The sequence below is a fragment of the Mchenga conophoros genome, linkage group LG6 (genome assembly GCF_057382185.1).
Source record: "Mchenga conophoros isolate Kocher_MC1m ecotype Shallow Benthic linkage group LG6, M_conophoros_male_GT1.1, whole genome shotgun sequence".
In the NCBI taxonomy this organism is placed as follows: domain Eukaryota; kingdom Metazoa; phylum Chordata; class Actinopteri; order Cichliformes; family Cichlidae; genus Mchenga; species Mchenga conophoros.
The window spans coordinates 29,143,921-29,160,796 of record NC_140531.1 but is presented as its reverse complement, the minus strand read 5'-3'; the positions used below and the strand labels follow the sequence as shown (position 1 = coordinate 29,160,796).

At 40.0% G+C, this 16,876-nt stretch overlaps 1 protein-coding gene and 1 non-coding gene across 3 annotated transcripts; one reads left to right on the top strand and one right to left on the bottom strand.

Annotated features, from left to right (window-relative positions):
• Positions 1-674: 674 nt before the first annotated feature.
• Positions 675-13,783, bottom strand: ift56 (intraflagellar transport 56). Of its 2 annotated transcripts, none has more exons than XM_085277294.1 (18): positions 13,682-13,783; positions 12,888-13,031; positions 11,596-11,688; positions 11,347-11,461; positions 10,327-10,376; positions 9,168-9,313; positions 7,485-7,656; positions 7,014-7,088; positions 6,782-6,884; positions 5,475-5,530; positions 4,941-4,994; positions 4,791-4,854; positions 4,619-4,707; positions 4,315-4,398; positions 4,158-4,227; positions 2,670-2,776; positions 1,143-1,276; positions 675-991 (listed from the first exon to the last, which is right to left on the bottom strand). In XM_085277294.1, exons 1-18 carry the CDS (start codon positions 13,682-13,684, stop codon positions 877-879), a joined length of 1,674 nt encoding a protein of 557 aa, XP_085133420.1. In that variant the 5' UTR covers positions 13,685-13,783; the 3' UTR covers positions 675-876. The 2 variants fall into 2 exon arrangements, with proteins under 2 accessions (XP_085133420.1, XP_085133419.1); XM_085277293.1 differs by lacking the exon at positions 13,682-13,783 and adding an exon at positions 13,212-13,663.
• Positions 13,784-13,984: 201 nt separating this feature from the next.
• trnar-ccu (transfer RNA arginine (anticodon CCU)) lies at positions 13,985-14,057 on the top strand. Its single transcript has one exon. It is a non-coding gene; the product is annotated as a tRNA-Arg (tRNA).
• The last annotated feature ends 2,819 nt before the right edge of the window (positions 14,058-16,876 follow it).

Here is a 16,876-nt window from a genome sequence, read left to right as displayed (position 1 = left end):
AATGACTGATGAACAGAATAATTAATGATTTTAATAAAAATGTCTATTCTGGTCCAATACTGTAATCTATTACACGTTTATCATGTTAACAGAAGATGTTAATGAGGAAACTGGCCAAAAAATGGGCACCACTCTTTTTCCTATTTTAACAGGAAAAATGAGTGAAGGAGGTGATGTCAGACAGACTGGTGTGAGTCACAGAGACCTATCAGGCCCTTACTGCAGCTTCATTAATAGCACATGAAAAGCACGTATTTTACCCATTTCAATATTTTCCTTTTAAAGACAGGTCTCAGACGAAGGCCAGGGTCATAACAGCTGTATAAAAGTGGAATACTGCCTGAAGTGAGTGCTCCTTTAACTGTTTATATGTGAGCCCATGCACACCATAGTGCAATGTGGAAATACTAGTTGTGCAGGTAAAGTGTACTTCAAATGGTGGACCTTTATGTAACTTTAAAAATTAAATTGTAGAAAACCTAAAGTATTTTTTCAGAGTTAATACTAAGACTGGAATCCTTCCTTCACTGGTACAGAGCACAGCTTAGCAGCTATGCTCAATAAACTCTTAGGAAATGTGCAACGTTTAGAAATAGCCACTGATGTTTATAGATGTTGACAGTATGAAGTGTTTAGCGTGTAATTTATGGTCTGAAAATGTTTACACACTGACATTTGTTTTAAAAAAGTTTAATCCAGTTAAATTATGTGTTAAATTTAAATACATGTACACAGAACAGCACAAAGAACTAGAGTATAGTAGAAAAATACAAATCCTTCTTGATGTGGGATAAATCATCAGTGCTGCTGTCTGCATCCCGGCAGCTCTTATCGTGGGCTTGGAGTCTTCAGTTCAGCACTGAAGGCTCAAGGCTGTCACGAGAGGAGGACTCTGTTGTCTTTGGCCCACTTCCTCATAATTCGGATGATGTACTCAACCTGGGGGTTTCCTGAATTTCGCAAGAGGGTCAGCACCTCTTTAAGAGTCTCCCTAGGGTGAAAACAGGATATGTGAGGATACAAGATTACGTAAAGAATGCACAATCTCTCATGTTTACTTTGCTTAAACCTCACACCCATTCCTGCAGACGGCACGATGATCAAAACTAAAACCACCCCACAGGAAAGAGAGACAAACATACTTGGGCTCCTTGTTTGCCAGTATGAGCTGAAAGACGCCGACACACGCCCCTCTTTTCCCCTCCCAGTAGTTGGAGGCTGGGTCCAGCTTCTCCAGTGCATCAAAGGCCTTCGCTGCGTAGTAGAACTGACCCATCTGAAACGACAGGCTGCAGTCATGAGCATCGGCACGCAAAGCCTGTTTACTAACTTCTTTAACTTCAGGTGGACTATTTATGCTCATTCCCAGCTCCATATTGTTGTTTTTGGACTTTAGAGTAGTTTTGTGTGATTCACGGCTTTTTTATTTCATGCCGGCCCCTTGTGCTGCCCCTCAGTTAATCCACTGTCTAAAACAAGCAGTTTGTGTCTCTTTGAGGCCCTGTGTCTTCTGATTGGCTGCCCCTCACAAACAGCAAGTGGATTCCTGTGCTCACAGTCAGAGCTGTGTCCCTGAGATGACCTTATTACAGATATCTCCTCTCTTTGACAGCAAGATGTTTAGAGGTAAGAGTCTGAAGTCTGTGAAGCTAAAAGTGAGTTTTTGACTCAGTGATGACCTCATTTATATGTAAGCATCCAGCACTCTGACAGTTACACACAGAAAATAAAGAAAAACACAGTAAGTCCACTTTAAAAAGATATCAAAATATTTTCGGTAAAGACTGCAGCTGCAAAGCCTGTGAAAAATACCACAAAATCCAGCAGGCGGAGCATAAAAGGTGCCGTTTCTCCATTTAAGGTGACATTTGGGACTTCTAAAATACATCTGACATTTCTGAATTCAGGATGCAGGCATTCCTCAGAAATGTTACACAACTGAACTGAAGGACTCCTGCCTTCAGCAATAAATGAAGGCGTTTTAACAAGCGAGCTGCCACGTGTAGTCATGCAGCAGCCAGAATCAATGATTTACTCTCAGACAAACAAAAACATAAAAGTACTGTTGTTGTTATGAGGCTGAGTATTTGCTGCTTTTCTTGATCTGATACCGTGACAGGTTTTTGTCTTGTCTCCATCTATGGAAAATAAATAATCAGCAAGTTACTCAATAAAGTATCAAATCATTAGCTGTGGCACTTTGTGTAAATTCATCACAAAAGGCAAATAAATATTCAAAGCAGGGCTGCGACTAAATAATAGTTTTCATTTCTTATCATTAATCTTTCCTTCAGTGTTTGGAAAGGAAACCACTAACTAACCACTAATTAATCAATCAATATAATTGATTCGTTTTCCCTGTCTACTTAATCTCTTATTCGGGGCTATGGTGGAGGGGCAGGAACATATCCCAGCTGACTAACTCATTTTCTCCAAAATCTTAAAATGAACCCTGTGAAGTCGCAGTTATGAGCATAACCCTCCAGTTTGTTCTGAAGATGAGCAAAAAAGTATTTTTGGAGCAATGTAAACACTTTTTTTGTCCCCTGATTGCTGAGACTTCGTGTTCTGATAGGATTGGGGTCATCGCTGCTGATGAGTAAGATCTCACCGGGTTAAAACAGCCACCACATACAGTACAAGAGGAAGAGGAGGGAGGAGGATGTCACCTTGTAGCAGTCATTGGCAATGAGCTGGAGCAGATGGAAGGAATCTGAGGAGGTTCCCATCTTCAGGTAGAGCTCCCAGGCAAGCTGACCCTTCTGGTTCATTATGTCTGATGAGACCGAGATCAGTGTTCAATAACCCAACACTCACATGCAGTTTCAGCTCTTTTACATTCAAATATGGAACATTTTAAAGGCTGCGGGCAGGTTTTATTGATGTAGATTAAAGCTGAGAATGGAAGAAATTTCTTCCATCAGAGGTTTCTCAGAGCTGCTGAGAGAAACTCCAGCTGAGTGATGAGAGACCTTAAATTCTTTAAAGGCCTCAGGCTGGAAATGTTTGATTCGGGCCTCAGCCTCGGTGAACAAGTAAAAAGGGGCGCTCATTTCTATTTTCACTGTGTAAAGGTGTCTAAGAGCTTTTATGTGATCAGATGAAGATTACTGTATCCTTTTCATTTCTACCTAAAAAGGTTTCACAGATGTTTGTGCAGCTGGCAGCAGCAACTAAGAAACGGGATCATTTATGCTCCTCGTTTGGTTGTTACACACTTAGTTATAATATATGCAAAACTCCTCATCTTCATACTGAACAAACACCTTATCAGCAGAGTGAAATTAATAGATGGCGTCCTTGTGTTGGCAGCCGGCTGCAGTGAGGATTACTCTTACAGTTTTACTGATTATTTTTGACAGAATCAGCCAAGCCTCAGAAGCGAGGCTGCCATATCGTGTCATCGGCCCCTCTGGCCATCACCAGTAGGCGGTAGGTGAAGTGTCTTGCCCAAGGACACAACGACCGAGACTGTCGGAGCCGGGGCTCGAACCAGCAACCTTCCGATTACAAGACGAACTGCCAACTCTTGAGCCACAATCGCCCACGATAGCACCTTTTAATCCTTCTGTGTCAAAGTCTAGCTCAGAGTTGAGCTGCCCAGGACAGATTTTCTTCTGTTATGTTTTTGTGTGAATCCCTGTTGTGACAGATGCACTTTTTGTTTTATTGTTTAACTGGACTTTACCATTTACCATTTTACAAATACTGAACAAGCAGAGTAGGAGTTTGCTTTCTCAGGGTTTTCTGGGATGACCGCACACACACATGCATGACAAGTCTGCATATAGTATGGCAATGAGTCTATGCTGCTGACAAATCAGCAGCAAGTGTTTGATTGAAATTGGGAAATTTAATTTGGCTCTGACTGAAATCTCATTGGAGGGAGGCAACACAAATTCCCCTAAGCAGGAAAAAACCCCGACTAGTGATACTTCACTGCACTCTGCAACAACTGTGTGATGCTGTCATGTCAATATGGATGGAAATCTCTGAGGAAATTCCAGCTTCTCACTGAATCTATGCCACAAAGATTTAAACCAGGGCTGAATAATGAAAGACCCCCTTATTATTGTAGTAGCAAAGTGTACCTAATAATGTGGCTTGTGACTGTAAATACACTGTATTACCGTTAGTATAACATTGACTATACATACAGCATCGTGCCAGCCAGCTGAGGTAAACGTAGTCATTCTTGATCTTTTCACTCTGAATGAGCAGAAAAACCTGTGAACCAAAAATTAAAATCAGTAAAAAGAAAAAGGCCAACAATTTATTCACAGACACATATAAATGGCTGCTCAGTTAGCGCACCTCTTCTGCCTCTCTGTAGTTGCCAATCGCTGCTTTTGCCTGAGCATAGTTGAAGTTGAATGTGTCATCGTTGTAGAAGTAACCCTGAAAAAGAAAAGCACAAAAAGGACGAGTGCCTACGTGTCCAGAAATAAAACACACACACACACACACACACACACACACACACACGAATAAATGTAAAGCACCACTTGTCATCTGAAGTGGCACTTCTCACCCAGCGTGTGGGCGAGTGTCTTTTTTTTTTTACCTGAATAAAAAAATAAATAACACTGACTCTCCACTGCAAGCGAGCAACACCAACCTTGACCGAGTTGAGATAAATGAGAACGTCTTCAAACTGTTTCAAGAGAAAGAAGCAGGAGGCCATGCACTGTCTGCCAGGAATAGTATCTGAAAGGATAGAAAATGTAATACACACATGCTAACACACTTTCCTCAAATAATAAAACAGGTCAGATTTCTGTGGGGCGTACCGCACTCGCTCGCCGAGCCTCCGACCAGCTGAAAGAACTGCTGAGCAATTTTTAAGTGATCCCTCTGAAACACGAAAGCACAATTGCACATTTGTCTCACACACGGAGCCATCATTTTTGTTTGCATGTAACTCTTACAGAAATACTCACTGATCCGATTTTTTGTCCTAAAGCAGCGTTTACCACTCCTTTCAAAATGTACTCCTATTAAAAAAAAAGAAGATCAGAGTGAATCATTTGATCCATTGTTTCATCGCAGCTTCAAAGTCCGTCAAAATCCATTCCAACAAGTAAGGGAAAAAAACAAAACATAAAAGGAATACAAAAGCCAAACACGTCATGAGTTTCAGATTGTTCAGATCCAGGAGACATTAAAGTGCTTTTGAAGATAAAAAAATAAACTGATCAGAGGAAAGAAAAATCTCCTCGAGAGCTCTTAAGTGGGAAGAAAGAAGAAGAGTTTTTGTTAGCAGGATTTATTTAATCTGCCGGGGTTGTTTTTGTTTTATTGGGCATTTTCTTTCCTGTAACAAGACCATACAGTGACTTTAAAAATACAAGCACTGACTCTAAACTTAACATCAAACTTTAACAAATATCATATTAAAGTGAAACTGGAGAGACTTTTGGAGTGAAACACTACGACCAAACGTTTAAAAAGACAAAATTAAAACTTAACCTCACCTGAGGCGTGGTGGGGACCAAATCTTGGATGAGGTTATAAGCTTCCTCGACATCGTCTGTGAGCAGAAATGCGAGTATGTGAATGCGTCAACTCGATCAAAATCTGGTGATTAATACAGCTTTACATGAAATTAACATCTATTATCACTGAATAGTGATGCTGCACGATAAATTTGATGCTGCGAAAGAAAGAGTGCATCACGTTATGTTTGCCCATAATTTTTAGCTCCTCCAAAGGACCAATGAGCTTTTGCAAAGCCAAGGTGTACGTCACCCATTTATCCCCATTTCACAAGAATCGCTGATCCTCTCACAGTACTGTTCACTTGCACACAATTGTCTCCTAATCTTCACCCAAATTATGCTCATGGTCAGATTTGTCGCTTTATGGGCATTAACTTGTAAATTGCAATAGATTGTGAGTCAGAGAAGCTATTGTATCACTAATGTTTTGGTTTGTTATTAGATGAATGGCATAATAAGTTAGTATTACATAGTGTGCCAATAGGACTGTGTTTCAACATACTCATGACACATGTTGTTCATCTAGACCAAGAACATTTCTGAAGCATAAATGCAGTTGTGGTTGTAGCTGCATTATAACATGGGCTGGATTGGTCGGACAGGGGTGAAGGACATTGTGTCTCGCAATCTTGTCTCTGATTTTTGTAGTTGACAATTGCCCTCTAAGTGTGAGGACATTGTTCTCAGTAAAAAAAAAAAGGATGGGGTGCCCACTCCAGGTTGGGGAGCAGTTGCTGCCACAAGCGAAGGAGTTGAAGCATCTCAGGGTGTTGTTCACAAATGCAGAGAGGGTGGAGACTTTATCTGTCAGGAAAGACAGGTTGATGCAGTGTCTGCAGAATAATAAGGAGTACAGGGCTATGCTGCTGATTTACTGATCGATCTGCGTTTCTACTTTCACTTGGCCATGAGCCCTGAGTAATGACCCCCACGGCTTCCATAACAGAAGAAGGACTAACAGATTCCCAGGCTTGAGGCCTCATCAAATCAAATCAAATCACTTTTATTGTCACATCACATGTGCAGGTACATTGGTACAGCACATGTGAGTGAAATTCTTGTGTGCGAGCTTCACAAGCAACAGAGTTGTGCAAAATACAATAATGTAAACAAGCAAAATACAAGAATGGCTACATCTGAAACTAATAAATATATTTACAATATATAATAGTATATGCATTTGTGTTGCACTCTGTACTAGTATACCCTGTCTAATCCCTTGTTTTGCCTGTATTAAAAAAAAAAACAAACAACAACAACGTTGCTGTGACGTGGCTACACACCTTGCCTGAGATAGTAGATGACCAGGTTGAGTCTGGCTTCAGGGATCACATCAACCAGAGGAGGCAGTACCTGCAATGCACCCTCCCCACCACGAAACACCACCTGCAGTACACAGGGATTCAGAGTGTTGAAGTGTAGCAGTCACTAGTGTGTACACACACACACACACACACACACACACACACACACACACACCTGCTCACTTACAGCTGAAGCTTGTGGAGAGCTTACCAGGTTGTGTCGGATAAGCTCCTTAGCAAACTCAAAGGAGCAGGAAGAGATGTCGATTAGGTTCTTCAACTCAGCCTAAGGGGACCAGAGCACATGCACACACGCGCACACACACACACGCACACACACACACACGCACACGCACACACACACACACACGTCAAACCTACTAGCTAAAATCATCTAAGAAATAAAAAGGGCAACCACTCAAGTGTAACAGAGCAAGTAATTTAAAAAAAAACATGAGAACAAGCAGCTCAGCCTCACACAAATGTTAGAAACTGTTGGACTTTTCATGCTACTGTAATAGCACATGGTGACATGTAAAATGGGTAAAGCTAAAAAAGATTAATTTAGACTTTTTATCATTACCCCTTAAACCTTCTTAATAATAACTCATTACACAGTTACATTCACAACAATAAAGATGAAGAACCACCAAAGTATCGACCAGGACATGCAGCTCGGTACCTCTGCTGCTTTGCCGTTATAAAGTCTGTAGTGGTTGCAAGCCTTGAGGTTGAGAGCAATAGTGGAGTCGGAGATACTCTGCAGGTACACGGCCAGCACCTCTTGGGAGACATCATAGTAGTCCAGCTTGTAGTAACACAGAGCCACGTACACTTTCAGAGCCAGAAAATCTCTGAAAAGACGAGATTTAAGATAAAAATGACTTTCTGGCTAATTTTGTCTTCTTTTTTTAACAAATATCTTAATAAATAAAGTTCTCACGATAATCATTATTATTAATTATTTTAAGCCTTCAAACACCAAGGCATGCAGACTGTTTCTACAAACATTTGTGAAAGAATGGGATGCCACCCGTGCAACAAGTCCACTTGGAAGATTTTAAAGGTTCTGTGATCAAACTTGCCAGCCGGTTGGAGTTTGCAGGTCCTCTCTGTTGTGGGGTTCCTCCCACAGTCCACAGACATGCTTGTTAGATTAATTAGTGTTTCTCAATTGGCTTTAGGTGAGTGTGTATAATTGTCTCTTTACGTGTCAGCTGTTTGGGATGTACCCAGCCTTTCACCCAGACATCACATCTATCCATCTGCACATGATCACAAAACAGCCCATCTTGGCAAGATAAAATAGTGCTCACATTACATATAGAAGTCTACACTGAGAGACAGCTATGCATTTCAAAACAACACATTTTCTCACACCTAGCAAATGACAGAAACTTGTTTTCTTGTGTCACGACTGTAGATATACATTCTCATTTTTAAATGAGAAAGTTGAAAAGGATATTTTAAGTTAACTGTAAATCTGAAAAGACTAAGATTTGAAGGTCTGTGGAGTGAAGTCTGTATCAAAGGGGTCACTCTCCCTTTGCACTGTACCCACGAACTATGTGGACAATATCCAACGGTAACATCTAAAAATGTTTAAATCAGTGAGATCAGACATTAAATGGACTTTACTCTGCCAGCTCCAGTACAAAATCCTGCAAAACAGCTTTTATCTTCCACATGTAAGAAAGAGAAACCCCCTGACAACAAATATTTTTTACAAATCTCTATTTTTCAATAATATATTTTTAGTGAAGTCAGATGGAGCTAAAAAGTCATTACAGGAACCAAACAAGCACAATCAAGGAAACACTTAAGACATGAGGACTGGATAAATGCAGTCCAGCTAAGCCAAATGAGGCACATCGAGTGTTTCAGAAAAGTCGATTCACGAATCTTCTCAGCACTAGTTTAAAATCTTTGCATTTCAGTGTCAGCAGTCAAAGGAAGTAGCGGTCCTCAGAGCTGCTGGCAGCTGGCAGATCTTTAACTGTCAACACAGTGAAACAAACAAACAAGCAAAAAAAAAACCCCACCTCAGCTGCTCACATGTTCCAAAGCCATGAATACATAATAACTCTGCAAGAAGAGGCAGGAGATACCTACTGAAATCAAAGTATTTTCTTTTTCGCATCTGGATGCTCCAAATACAGCACAGTGGTTGGAGAAAGAAGGCTCACCAGGTCTACTGCACCGTCAATGGCACTATCTGTGTGTCTGCACGAAGTGTCAAAGTCATAAAATCTAATACCCCTCCATTAAAAGACTCTCACCTTTTAAGGGGTTCCTAAGATGCGCTGAAGTACAGCAGGAGTGTGAAACAAATGTCAAAGATTGAAAGGGAAGGAAAGGCACAGACCTGTTCTGCAGCAGAAGGCGTTTATAGATGTCTATGGCCTCCTGATAGTGCGAGCGCATGTAGTGGATGGATGCCAGGCTCAGCTGGTCTTCTGTCACATCCTCCAGGTTCTGGTGGAAACTCATCAGCCTCTTCTCATCATTGAACTGAGACGATGATATGAAGACAACGGACACGAAGGGAACAGCAATCAGAGGTGTGATCGCTTCTGGCAGGTGTAAACCTTCATGTGCTGAGCAGATCGTTTTCAGACACGCATTTTCTTTTTACATCATCTCTATTTTTGGGGGGTAATTATTCCTGTGTTGTGATTGACCAGGGATTAAAGTGGGATCTGGCAGATCTGGAGTAGTAGTGCAGTTTTAGCCAAAGAATTGCTTAGAAATAACACTTGTAATTATTTATATTGTAACACTATTAATCACTGTTTTCTTTATATAGTTCATTTCATTACACATAAACTCATAAACTGTGCTTAACATAGAAGATAAAAACGGGTTTACAATGATTTGTCTTTGTGTTCAGACTGTGATCAGCAGACGTGTGCTACTCCAGCTCTCTGGGCTGGCTACTGGCTACTCCGGGGTTTAACGCTCTTTGTGGATCACTTCTGTGCAGTAGAGCTAGCAACATGCTCATCATTATACTAATATCTGTATGCATGAACATAGATGAGAACTACAGCGGGATGTAATAGGGGTGAGTGAGTATTCTGTGGCATCAGCTAGAAGCAACGCCAAGCAGCACACGAAAATCTAACTGGCTTTATATCATCCTTAGATTTATCTACTAATGGTTCCAGCTCACTATAACTCCTGGTTATAACTGGCTTTAATATCACTGGATTCAGATCACTGCACAGGAATCATTTCTGACACTTCATTACTGCCAGAGCCAAGCACACTTTCAGCTGTTTTTGAAGCTTCAATATATTGCAAAGGTGTGCTGACTGAGTAAAAACTGAGTAAGTGAGTGCCACTGATGACTGTGGTTGTAAAGACAAGGGAGAGGGCAAGAAAACATGAATCAAACTCACAAACAAATCAGATGTAGATGAAAAAAACTTCGAAATCAGTGTTGCGTAAAAGAATTAACATGGTAGTCAGACAAAGCACAGAAAATACATAAAAGTGTGATAATAAAGGGATAATTTTCAAACCTTGTGAGCCAAGTGAAAAAGGAGCCTGTTTTGGAGGGGGGACATAGGTGCTAGGGAGAACAAGAGACACCAAATTCAGTTAGACAGCAAACCACACCAGAACAAGGAAACCAGTCATTACAACATTACCTAGCTCTCAGTGGTTATATAACAACATCAGGACACAGAACTCACACAAAGAATGGGCCGTGGCTTAAATGCGAGGTAGTCTTCAATCACACAGGATAACTTATTAAATCTTATCAGTAATCTCTGTGTACATCAAGTTTACACTCTTCAAAATAAAAGCCCTTTTAAAAAAATCCTGTAAGCTTTTTTTTCAATGAAAGGCTTAAAATAAACACTAAAACACACAAATACCAAATCTTACACAAGAGGAGCATCTTTTGAGAACAAACTGGTGTGCGACACATTAAAATTAACTTGGTAAGAAACAAACAAAATAAAATGCAAATCATATTTATTGTCTATTGGATCATTATTCATTATTCACAGCTTTCTGATTGGCTGTCTGATGCTGCACAACGAGGTTCTCACACCAGACACTGATGTGTTTATTTAAAATAAAGTAAATACAGTAATCCTGAGTTTCCTTAAATGTGATGAAGCAAAGAAAAAAAACAAACAGATCAATGATTAGTCGTTGCAGTCTTTTTTTATAAAGCAATAAACTGCATCACCACTAAATCCTCACACGCTGATAACCCTTCTTGCTGCTGCAGGACAGTCTAGCTGAAGTATATTGATTTGGACACACAGGAAGGGTTTCAACATGTTAGATGTCATTAAACATGGTCAAATTAACCTTGACTCTGTAATGTTCGATCTATATGCAATACCTTTGCTTTCAAAAGCTTGCCATCAACTGCTGAACCAAGTAAGTACACATTTTTATATTAAAGCAGTTGCTGCTCTTGGTAAACCAAACATGTCCCAGTCTGGGACTCTACTTGTAACAGTTCCACAGAATACTAGTGCACGTCTGCCCTTCAGTAACATTGTACACAAATATCTGCCTACCCTTGGATGCAGCCTCCTCTGCTTCTTTATAGAGCCCCAGAAAAAACAGGGCACAGGCCAAGTAGACCCAGACCTCAGCAGGACACTCAGGTTTGTTGGTCATCGACTTGTACTCCTATCAGGAAATGGAAAGAGTATAATGGATAATCAAACATTACCCTACAAAAGCGTTTTGATATGTGAATAAAGTATTTGGGGGCTGTATCAAGGAAAACACGCGCATTCACACTCATGTACAACAAAAACTACCTCCATAGCTTTCTTGTAATCCCCCAAGTGAAAGGCGCAGTACCCAATCCAGAGGTCTGCATCCTCCTCTCTCTCGCCAATATTTTTCTGAAACTAGACATGACACAGCAAGACATGAGCAGGTGCAGCAACACCGTTTGACGTTTCACAAATCAACAGTCTAAACAGCAGCACTACTTAGCCTCTCATCATGGAGTTGTAAGAAACTAAGAATATACTGTATACTATATTCTAGTTTGATCTGCTCACACAGTCGTGACAATCTAATAATACTCTAACTTATCTCCCCATAGTCAGGGTTTGCCATGGGGGGGAAATGAGCCTTTGGAGAATAGCTATACACGCAGGTGCAACTGGTCAGCATACACTCACCAACATTTCATTACGTATATCTGTTCAACTGATTCTTAATGCAAATAATCAGCCAAATCACATGGCAGAAAATCAATGCATTTAGACATATTTAGACAGGCAGACATAGTCAACAGTTTCTGAATTTCAAACTGAGCATCTGAATGGTGAAGAAAAGTGATTTAAGTGACAATGAATGTGGAATGGTTGTTGGTGCCAGATTGGGTGCTCAGAGGATTTCAGGAATTGTTGAACCTTGAAGCAGATGTAGTGGTCTGCTGATTCTGATTCTCACGTAAGACCACACTGCACACACAGTGCAGGTCAGGATTCAGCTACTTTTGATTTAGGAATGCATAAAATCTCATAACTGTTCCATCTAGGGAAGGGTAGCCCTTGTGAAAAGCATTAAATATGCTGTTGATCCCACATGTGCAAGAGTTCGAATGGGAAATAATCGAAAATGAATCTACTCACATATAAAGTCCTGAATTATCAGGCCTTTGGGAGACAATGGATAGATATGCAAATCTTTGTGTGCCCATCTTCAATTTTAAAGGCACATTGTACTTACATTTGTCAATAAACTGACACAAATCAATAGTGCTAAAAAAAAGAGCTGGAGATGCAGAGAATGACAGCTGAATGGAGGGAATTTTTTTGTGTCTATCTAAATTAAAAAAAAAAAAAAAATGCGAAAAAGTTACACTGCAGGAGGTTAAAAAGTGGAGAGCCTCATCCAGAAACACATTCTTTGTGTATCTTATTTGTTTGTTTTTTCCTGCAAATGGGGAGTCCTTCCTCCCCACTGTTGTCAAGCGGATGTATATAGAGGCTCTTCTAAAGGTGGGGGTTCTCCCTCTATAACTGCAGGGTCTTTACCTTACGATATGCTGAGCAGAGGATACCAAAAGATGTGTACTGAGTTTTTCCTTAAGTACCTCTAACAACGTCAAGGCTCCCAGGTAGTCTCTCTGCTGCAGGTATTCCTCCAATCGGGGGAGCTTGCTTTTATTTCTTTTGTTTTTCTCACCAATGCTCGTTGATGTCTCTCCTCCCACGGCTGGTTTGACCCGAGAGAGAATCTACCGAGGAAAACAAATTTACTATATCGAGTTATAGCACAGCTTCTACCTAAATGGTGGGGTTAGGGTTAATCGGACCACCAAAGGAACGGTTAAGCAAGGCAAAAACAAGCAGAAATATATAATATTATAAGATATCAGAACATCCCTGGCGTTAAGTTTCCAAAAACATCAGCTCACCATTTCGATAAGTCTCTCCTTAGCTGAGGCTTGATTATCACTAACCCAGGTAACGTTTGGTGTTAGCTACGTTATTGCGTCCGTAACCTTTTACCATTTAATGGTCACTGTTGGTTTAATTAGTCATTAAAACCTCACAACGGGGTAAACGACAACTAAATTCTCTTACGGCTCTGCCGTGATTTAAAAAACAAAGAGAGAGAGAGAAGAAAATAACAAGTTTTACGCTGTGGCGTGGTGTATTTTCTACTTAGATGTCGATAGCATTAGCTAGTTTGTCGTTAACAACGACATGGTTAAAAGTTTCCGCTCAACGACTTTCAAAATAAAAATTACGACCACTAGACTTCACAATTTAACGAGACTGTTTAACATCTATTCAACGTAAACTGTTTAACGGAGGCAGATTGTTTTCTCCTGTGAATAAGCCGAATACAAAGCTTGTAATATCGGGAAAAGGAACATAATACCATTTTGTATTCAATCCGAGTTTGCTGTTAAACAGGAAGCAGCACGGTTTTTCTACGTCTAGCTTGACACAATGGTTTGGTCTTAGTTGCTTAGTAACCGAGTAGCGAGCAATGGCTGCGCCGTTTCATTGAGTTGGATTTATTCAGTACGTTTATTAAAAATAAAAATAGAAACATAGATATGGATTCCAAACCAAACAGAAAAAAATCAACCACTAACTTATTTTTTTACTGCCTTTTAGTATGGTTTGTCACTTATCCTCAATTAATATTAGTGTAATTTTCTCGAGACGACTCGTGCGCGCCCCAGTGGCCTAATGGATAAGGCACTGGCCTCCTAAGCCAGGGATTGTGGGTTCGAGTCCCATCTGGGGTGGAACATTTTCTTGGTATTTGTAGGTTTATCGTTCTTTAAGATACGTTTCACTTTACACAGTCATCATTGAAGCTGAGTGCAAACATCACAATAAAGATGAGTCATTCTCACTGCTTGATTTTTCTTTCTTTCAAAGACGTACATACCCTTTATACAAAAGTATAAAACATTATAGTATATGTCATGAAATTAAGTTAAATGGATATCACTTTGGACCAATGAATCTTTAGGTTAAGTATATGAAGTCCAGTTCACCGTACAACAATCAGCATTATTCTCACTTCAGCTCAGCAATGTTTATATAATGACAAATCAAAGAAATAATCCTCTGAAAGCAGTTTATCTTTCAAGGTAAGGACATAACAACATTTTAGAAAGGAAGCTAACAACCCAGGAATCCCATAGTCAAACTTACGCACAATAAGGAAACATAAAGAACATTAAAAAAAATAAAGAAATTACCTTTTAACAGTAAGAAACCTGCAGCAGAACAAAACTCAGGGAGGGGCAGCCATCTGTGACTGTTTGTGTGGGGATACAATAAGGATGTTAACTGTAAGACACAGCCGCATTTGTCCATGTGAAGCTGGGAAATACTGAGAAAAGAAAAAGTTATATACATCATAGAACATTGACTGGCAAACTCAATGAAAAGCAAACTCCAAAGCAACAAAAACACAATTATAAATGCATGGCTTGAAAGGCAAATAAGTTATTTTGTTTAAATCAGTCTCTGAAGGCTACCTAGGTAGGCAGGCAGGTAGGATTTGTTTGTCCTCCACAGTAAAAACAGCAGTTCAGACACTGAAATTCACCATAAAACTATTTTGCATGTCCATCTTGATATTTGTTTTGCAGAAACAAATATCAAGATGGACATGCAAAATTGTTTTATCATTGTGTTAATGATCCATGATCCACATCATGTTGTAGACGGATTGTACATAGATATGTTAATTATTCATGTCATTAACTGTGTCTCCTCCTTTATCAACTCGATCCAAGTGACAGAGCTCAAAAAAGACAGTCTCATTCCTCCCGTGAGAAGAAGCAGGACGGAGAAGATCGTCATTGGAGCGCTCATTCTTACCAGTGCCTGCAGGTTGGCTGCGATCCAGATTGATACCTCAGAAGACACGACCTTGTTAGAGGCAGAGAAAATGTGCATCAGTAAGGGTCAGATTCCTCGTATCAGCTTAATGTGGTGAAGAAGAAAATGACCTGGGAGGGGGCCATGAGGCACTGCAGACAGAGTAAGAGTATCCTCATCAGCCTGCTGATGTAGACTATTATAGAAATGAATTATAGTTTTTTTTTTTTTTATTAGCAGTAGATCAGCTAATCTAGAATCTGACATCCAACTATCAGACTCATTGAAAAATGTGCAGATGTCTTAAAAATAAACAAATACATAAAAATGTGTACAATTTTTATGCTGAGGGAACAAAATTTGTAGAAACAGTGGTGAAAAAAATATCTCAAACATATTTTCAGCAATATGACTTTTTCAATAATGATTTAGCTGCTTGTATTTACATGAATCTTTGTGTGTGATATCTGTAGTTGAAGCAGTCTCTTGTCACCAATTTTGCATTTGAAACCTTTCATAAATCTTAAATGGGCACCTCTTATTCAAAGATATAATCAAAGCAAATATTTGGTTCTGTGCATTTTCAAAAATATTAAATAGTCTATATATATATATATATTTGCCTCATTTTATGCACTTCATTCTCCTGTCCAGCATATTGTATGACTTTGCAGACTCTTTAATGTTTTCTACTTCAACAAATTGTTCATTTATATTTCAACCAGTGATCCTGATCTTGAATTCAGTGTACAATAAACATCTGGCTTATTAACAACCAAATAATGGCTACCTGATATTTTATAACACAGTACATGTGACTGGGTCTCCCCTGGGGCCTCCTCCCGGTGGGACATGCCTGCAACACCTCACCCAGGATGCATCCTAGTCATTTGCCCGAACCACCTCAATTGGCTCCTTTCAGTGTGGAAGAGAGCGGCAATACCCTGAGCTCCTGAGCTACGAGCTCCTCACCTTCTCTCTAAGGGAGAGGCCGTCACCCTTCGGACAACAACATGACATAAAAACTTTATTTATAAACACTGAGCTCTAATACTGCTGCTGTGGTTGGATCAGTGAAAACGCAGCAATCACAGCACACATAAAAATATTTAGCTTATAGTTTTAAATATGCAGCGAGCTCAAACTTTCTATGTTTCTACATTGAAGCATCACACACACACACACACACACACACACACACACACACACACACACACACAGATGACAAGCTACAACTATGTAAAGCAGGCTCTTAGTGTATTGGCTCCTGGCTGGTTCTAGTTCTGATTGGCTCTTATTTTTTAACTTTTAGCTCCACCTCTTTTTGATCCTTTGTCTCACTCCTTCACTTTTCTGATGGCCTGCCTCTCCCAGAGAGCGAGAGAGAGACTCTGCACGTGCATTTTTGTGCATTTTTGTGACGCACACATAAAGACTCTTCTGAGAGAGCACACAGTTCGTGGTGGCGAGTCATCCCTGATGGGTGGACTCTGCGCCGTTAGTCAGGTCTTTGTTGTTCACAGCAGGCAACAATGACCAGTACATGTTGTAAACACAGCAGCCTGCTACACCAATCACACCACAGACTGTACCACACCATCCACATCAAGTCTCAATAAAAATGTCCTTTTAACACCTCATCAGGCAAGTTGTAATCAAATTTTTACCAAACCAACAATCAGTTGACACTGATTAAATCAAACCTGAGAACCAGAGTTATATAAATAAA

Excerpts from the sequence above, each read along its gene's own strand:
- ift56 (XM_085277294.1), bottom strand. Across the intron at positions 2,777-4,157 it reads CAGCTGGCTGGCACGATGCT|ACATAATGAACCAGAAGGGT; the intron begins GTATGTATAGTC and ends CGGTCTCATCAG. Across the intron at positions 1,277-2,669 it reads TTGCCAATGACTGCTACAAG|ATGGGTCAGTTCTACTACGC; the intron begins GTGACATCCTCC and ends CTGTCGTTTCAG.